Below are 6,785 nucleotides of genomic sequence, written 5' to 3'. Positions count from 1 at the left end.
CCGGTGAGGAGGTGGGTCAGCATTAAATGTTTACCTGGGTGACTCCGGTCACCAGCCACTGGCACCCTCTTCCTGAACCCATCGGGATGCAGCCCATGACCAAGCAGCACAGGATGGGCAGAAACCAACATCTAGGCAAGAATGAGGTGCGGGAGTGCCACCTCTGCTCGGCAGGAAGGGGCTCTGATGAGATCATTCTCTGGACTCCAGGCTACAAACTGACACCCCCCACCCCCCACAGAACTGATATCTCTAATGCAGGTATATCATCTTGTCCTCTAGAAACCCTAGTACCAATCCATAAGCAAGACTATTTCATAAGTCCCAGCTGGTTTCACATGTTAATGCCCTGTTGGCCTTCCAGGGGGCCACGCTCCCAGTTCCTGCAACTGGCTGCTGCTTCATCCACTTCAGTGGGCGAAATTTCCCCCCAAACAGTGACATAAAATCTAAACCCTGGCCAGGATCAGTCTGGGAGCCCTGCAGTCGGAACCGCCCAGCATGAAGCGTGTCTGAGAGGTTCAATCTACATCCCAGCACGAGGTTTGTGTACCATCCTCCGGATCCAAGTTAAAAAAAAAAAAAAACACACACACACAGACCACCATCCATTGAGTACAGTGAGCAATTACCATCCCGTTAAACCACACGAATAAACAGCTGGATTTTATTTAACACAAAAACCACTTTGTACAGAGGAAATTCATGTGCAGTTCAAATGCATGTGTCAATGAGGATCGGTTTTAAACACATTTCGATAGCATTTCCCTGCTGTATTCTATACAGTGGCCCACAATTCAGAGCCCAGATCTGTTCCCATTGAAGAGTGGTAAAATTCCCATTGATTTCACTGGGAGCAGGATGGGACACTGAGTCCCATCACAGGAGACACAGCAGATAGCACACTGCATTATACCACTGGCAGTGATTCTCACTGGCAAAATCAGTGAGGGGGGTTGTATGCGCGGCAGGGGCAGGACTGGACCCTCGTACCTTATTACTTTTAACAACGGGGTGGAGCTGTATCAGAGGATGTCAAATTCCTCCTCTGCTCCCAACTTGACCCTACAGTCCGCTGACTCTCTTGAGATTTGTTTCACTCCACTCTTTCTTCCAAATCTTGTATACTCTGAAGGATAATTTTCGTTCCATCCATTGACACCACATAAGGTTGGAGGAGACCAAGAGTTCCTTGTTGTTTCTTCCTACCCATCCATGGCCCAACTGTATATCCTCCCCCTCTCATCACCAACTAGGAGCTTGGAGGAATTCCTTGGGACAGAAAAGAAAAAGAAAAAAAAGACAGCGTTCAATAACAAAAGGCAAAACTGGCGCTGCATGTTCGAGATTCTCTCTGGTTTGTGCAGCAATTGGGACAGAGAGCGCTCACTGGAGAGAGCTCTCCACCACTAAAGCCTGAAGAACTCTCACGTAAACTAGATACAGGTCCAAGTTTCCAAAGGCTGGAGCTGGATTCAGAGCCAAACTTTCCCAGAGTTCAATGGGGTTAGGATCCAAGGTTTGGTTTGGCCAATTGTAGACATTGTAGCTGTTGGGATTTGGATCTGAACTGCCAAGAGCGCTAAGATTCATTCATCTCCAATGCAACGAAGCACCACCCCCAATAAATCTGTTTGGCAGACAATTATAGGAATCAAGTTCTCCCATAGATGCATGTGGCAGCTTTAGCTTCTGACATCTCTAAATCCTGTACACACTCGGGAGCTTCAAAAGGTTCAAAATTGCAGGCACAGATACACCTCACTCCCAAAGTCTCTGCAATCTAATGATGCTGTTTACAGGAATCACTTTGCTGACCACTGAAAAGCCACCACTTCTGGAGAGGAGCACAGCAGCTATTTGCCAGTGCACAGCAACATTACAGGACAGGAAATGAGGCTGAACCTTGGAGCCAATTGAAATGGTAGTTAGTGAGGCAAAAGCCAATTGAAATGGAGGTTAGTGAGGTAGTTAGTGAGGCAAAAGCTAACTTGCTATGCTACCTGGAATCTGACCGGGGTCCAGCAGCCTCTTCATTTTGGAGAATAAAATCACAGGATCTTTACAGAGCACTTCTGGTCAAAACCTCACTTTCACATCTCCCCGAAGACAAGAGATGGCAACTCTAGTGGCCCCTAGCACTGTACTGGGACAGCGGTTTCACCTTGATTCAGAGGTAGGAGCGACAACTACTAACAGCTTCCTACAACAGCTGGTTCTTTCCTTGAAGGTCTCCCAGCTGAGTCCTGACCAGGCTTAGCTTGGGAGAGCTGACAAGACCATATCACAGGATGGCTGTATCTTATTAGGACAGGTGGATTTTACTTTGATATTTTAAGAAATAATAAAAAGAAGCTATAACTCAGAATAGACACTTGGAATCACTGGGGCTGCTACTGTGCCCTCTGCTGGACAAACGATACATTGCAATGGAAATTACTGTACCTGGTTACCGCAAGAGCCGTCACTGTGGGATTATTCTTAGCTGGTTTCCCAGTCAAGGCGATGCTGATGTTCAACTCCCGGCAGAGAAGCAGATGTTGCCCCCACTTGTTACCTGCAGAATAAATATTTAGAAACTGCTTGTGGGACGGGGGTTGTGGGGGGGGGGGGGGTGATTATTACGGTCAGCAAGTTGTTAAGTTGAGAACAAATATATTTAATCTTGGCCTGTGCTGTTGCAGAATAGGCCCATCCCAATTTAATTTGCGGCGATGATAGTTACATGTGCTGACGTGCGGCTGTACCAATTGTGTGCTAAATTGGATTTGTGTATTATTGCTTTCTAAATTGCATGCCTAGTTCAGCAAAATTGTTCATCAGTGTTTACTGGCTCTATGCTTAATAAGATGCCCCAGAATACCTTGCTGCCAAGATATAATGCAGCCTATAATTGCCTACTAAAAATAAATTACATAAAGCCCCGGTATCATCAACTTATCTAAATCTGCTCAGAACAGAACCGATAATTAAATGTGCGTGTGCATATGCACACACAGACACACACACACACACGCCCCCAACAACGTAACTCAGTCATTGTCACTTCAGTCTTCTTAATGGCCACATTTTGGATTAATTTTATTTCCTTTAATGGCTAGAATGAGATGTGGGAATATTAGGCCATCTAAAATCATTCTGAAGCCATTCGAGGAGTTTTGGGGAGCGTCTCGTTGCTGTAATTAAACGTCACGATTGGCTAATAATTAATGACGCTGCTGCTTGTGGGTGCACGTGTGAGAGAATGAATGTGTGTGTGTGTGTATATTCAGCAGATCCTCTTTCTAGATGCCTGGCTGGCTGGTTCTTGCTCACATGCTCAGGGTCTAAGTGATGGCTGGATTTGGGGCTGGGAAGGACTTTCCCCAGGTCAGATTGGCAGGGATCTTGGATTTTTTTTTCTCATTTTCCTCTGCAGCATAGCATGTGGTTTGCCTGCTGGGATCCTCTGGGCATGTCTCACCTAATCAATCTCTGCCACTGCAGGAGCCACCACAGGCATTGGTACACCTCAGTCTCTCCCGTCCTTTGTCTGCAGCCACAAGAGTTTTGCCTCCTGATGACTGAAATGATTCAGTCTAACTGAAGTCTCTGGGCTTAACGTATGCTGACCCTGACTGGAACACCCTCTTGTGACAGCCCATGGCATGACAAGTGCACCTGCCTCAATTTTCCCTATCCGGTAACCCTCTCTTGCCTCCTTGGGGCTAGTTTAGTACAAAACCATAGTGTAAACAGACCAAAGTCCATTTATCACCCCCTGGGCATCCCAGGACATCTCATCTTGACATACCTCAGCTTCCACACTCTGATGTCTTTCACACATTGGGACTCTATCAGTCTTCTTCTGTCCTTCTACCGGGACAGGTATCCCAGCCCTTCCACTCTTCCTAACAGGACTGCTCCCCTCCGCCCTCCCCGTCCAGCCTCTCTGCTGGGAGATCATCTTTATCAGGGAAGCATCCCTCACTCCCCCTGTTCCCTGGGTTCAGCTCTCTGGTGTGGAGACATCAGCAGGTAAACCCCTCCACTGCTCCCCTGCCTTCAGCCCTAGTTAGAAATCTAGCTTAGAGCAAGCAGGCACCTCCCACCTTCAGCCCTCTTGCCCCGACTTTCTGGCTTAAAATCAGCCGCCACACCCCTCTTGCTGCTCTCCTTGCCTTCACCTTCCCCCAGGAAACATGTTCTGCTCTGGAAGCCCTTCCTGACTGACCAGGGCTTAAAGCCCAAATGTGGCCATAGTTTGCATAAAGATATACCTATGTAATTAGATCTACCAACATAATTATATTTATGTAATTAGACTTTGGAACTCATTGCCACAGGAAGTCAGTGAGGCCAAGAATTTATGAAGATTCAAAAATGGATTGGATATTAATATGGATACCAAGAATATCATAACTATCATAATTAATTCCAATAAAATAAACCTCCTGCTTCAGGGCTTAAGCCAATTTCTGACTACTAGAAACCAGGCTGAGACTTAATTTGGAGGGCAGGTTATCCCACAACTGGCAAGTGAGGATTCTTACACTTTCCCCCGTAGCAGCTGGTAGTGACCACTGTTGCCGATGGGATACTGAGCTAGCTGGACCCCTGGACTGATCCAGTCTGCTAAATCCTTTGGTCCTGTATAGGTGTTTATGAACCTTTCTACCTAAGTGAGTTAGGAGCTGAAGTCCCATTAATGGGACTTGTGCTGCTAAGTCACCAAGGTGCTTCTGAAAATTCCCCCTGCAATGTCTGATTACTGTAGAATATCTTAGTATGCAGATGACCATCTGTAGTTATATCTTTATGCAAGCTGTAAACCTAATCCAGGAACAACAGGGAGTGCCTTCAGCACGAATGCCTCCAGCAATGAGGGTCACAAAAATAAATGTTATAAATTACACCTGGTCTCTCTCTCTCTCTGTCTCACACACACGCATTTTAAAATGCCCTTGGACAATAACGGAGCCCTGGCAGGCTCTGGCCCCTGTATCTGTTAGGTCAGGAACGTTTAACTCTGATTACTTTTATTACCACAACAGCGTTGTAGCTTTCAACCCATCGTAAGCCTCCGGCTCACGGCTCTACCTTTAATAGCTTCGCCATCAGCTCAGCATAACCACTGGCTATTCAGGAATACAGTTGGGGAAACATAAATAAACCCAGGCTCCAGGGGCCCCCTGCTGGCCTCACGCTGCCTTGAAAAGCCTCCCACTTCATTGTGGGTGGCAAAGGCAGTACCCTGAGCTGAGCCAGGCTCTGTCCCTCCAGCCAGGTGCCGGGTTTGGCACAGCTCCTTCCTGGAATTGGGCCAGGGCGCTTTATTACAGCCAGCAGTGCAGGCTCTGCAGCTCCTGGGGCCCTTTGGACACAATGGGGCTTTCAGCCAGTGTCCTCTTGCAGACAGTTTTGCAGCAGGATGGTTTATTAAGCACATTAAGTTTATTGAGCTGGTAACCAGGGCTCACTTAGGGCCTGATCCTGCCACAGGTGAGTATCGAGCTCCCCCGGCTGCAGCGTCAGCAGCTCCAGGCAGGATCTGCCCATTGCATTGTGTCTAAGTGCTGCCCTGTATCTCCAAGGCAGGGCAGGCCTTCCCCCCGGCTACGCACAGTAATGCTGCACCATTCACATAGCGCAAGGCACTCACAGCGCTGTCCATGCACTTGTGGGGGAATGGTCTCCCTGCCACCTCTGGGGTGAAACATGTAGCCGTTTTGCAGCATGGTTTAGGACAGGAAGCGAGGACACTATCTGGTGGAAAGCTGAGAGGCAATGCAGACCTGACTCTGCCCAAACATTTGTAAAGGAAGCAGGTCTCCTGGGTCCCACTCCAGTGCTCTGTGTTCAGCGATGCCACTGGCTCCCAGCCCCTCCTGGCTGAGCACTTTATCATGCTGATCCCCAGGCCTGCTGGGCGGACTCTGGCACTGCATTGTGATCTGTGCATGCTGGCGCGCCAGGCAGACAGGAGCAGCTCTGAGGGGGGCAAGTGCACAGGACAGGGACACGGCCCCTGGCCTGCTCGAATGGCTATGGGCTGCAGATCTCCATGACAGGGATGGCATCAGAAGGCAGCAGGCGCCTTCTCAGTGGACCATGGAGGAAATGAAAGAGGGTGGGAGGAGAACAGGGTGACAGCAGGACCAGCTGACTGCTCTCACAGGCAGGGGAAAGGCATAGAGTCTAAGGCTAGAAGGAGCCATATATATATACACCCAAATAATGCTGGCAAGTGACCCACACCCGTACACTGTGGGGGAAGGCGAAACCCCTGCAAAGTCTCTGCCAGTCTGACCTGGGGGGAAATTCCCTCCAGCCCCACACGTGATGATTGGTTAAACTCTGCGCATGTGAGCAGGAACCAGCCAGTCATGCACCTCAGAAGGAGAATGCTCAGTGCCCCCTCAGAGCCCTGGCGCACTCCGTCCAATGTCCCATCCCCAGACGTGGCTGTCCCTGATGCATCAAAGGACGGACATAAACAAACAACCCAGAATACACTGTGGAGGGATGAGACTCCCTTCCTGACGCCTGGGAAGCTGAAACCGAAAGCCTGAGCTTTAGGAACGTGAGATGTAAACTGGAAGTGAGCCCCAGGGTCGCTGAGTCCTGCCCCTGCTGCATCACAAGCAACCCTGTCATGGAGTCATGCTCATAAATTTGTCCAGCATCTGTCTCTCTCTATCCCTACGGGGCTCCCATCATTGAACCCCTTCTCCTGAGCCAAAGGAACTGCCAGCCCCCACCCTCTCTACAGCTCCCCTGTTGGTAGGACATGCTGACTATAAGAC

At 49.0% G+C, this 6,785-nt stretch overlaps 1 protein-coding gene across 1 annotated transcript in view; it reads right to left on the bottom strand.

Moving 5' to 3' along the window:
* Window positions 1-653: 653 nt before the first annotated feature.
* Window positions 654-6,785, bottom strand: part of WDFY4 (WDFY family member 4) — a 238,334-nt gene continuing 232,202 nt past the window's right edge. The window contains exons 61-62 of the mRNA XM_054035178.1: window positions 2,446-2,557; window positions 654-1,272 (exon numbers count right to left, since the gene is read on the bottom strand). Of these exons, the coding sequence (XP_053891153.1) occupies window positions 1,206-1,272; window positions 2,446-2,557 (179 nt within the window). The 3' untranslated portion in view covers window positions 654-1,205. The remainder of the gene's footprint in view (window positions 1,273-2,445; window positions 2,558-6,785) is intronic.

Source organism: Malaclemys terrapin, chromosome 7 (genome assembly GCF_027887155.1).
Source record: "Malaclemys terrapin pileata isolate rMalTer1 chromosome 7, rMalTer1.hap1, whole genome shotgun sequence".
NCBI classification, from domain to species: domain Eukaryota; kingdom Metazoa; phylum Chordata; order Testudines; family Emydidae; genus Malaclemys; species Malaclemys terrapin.
Note: the sequence above shows the minus strand (reverse complement) of the source record. Positions and strands in the feature narration are given on the sequence as shown.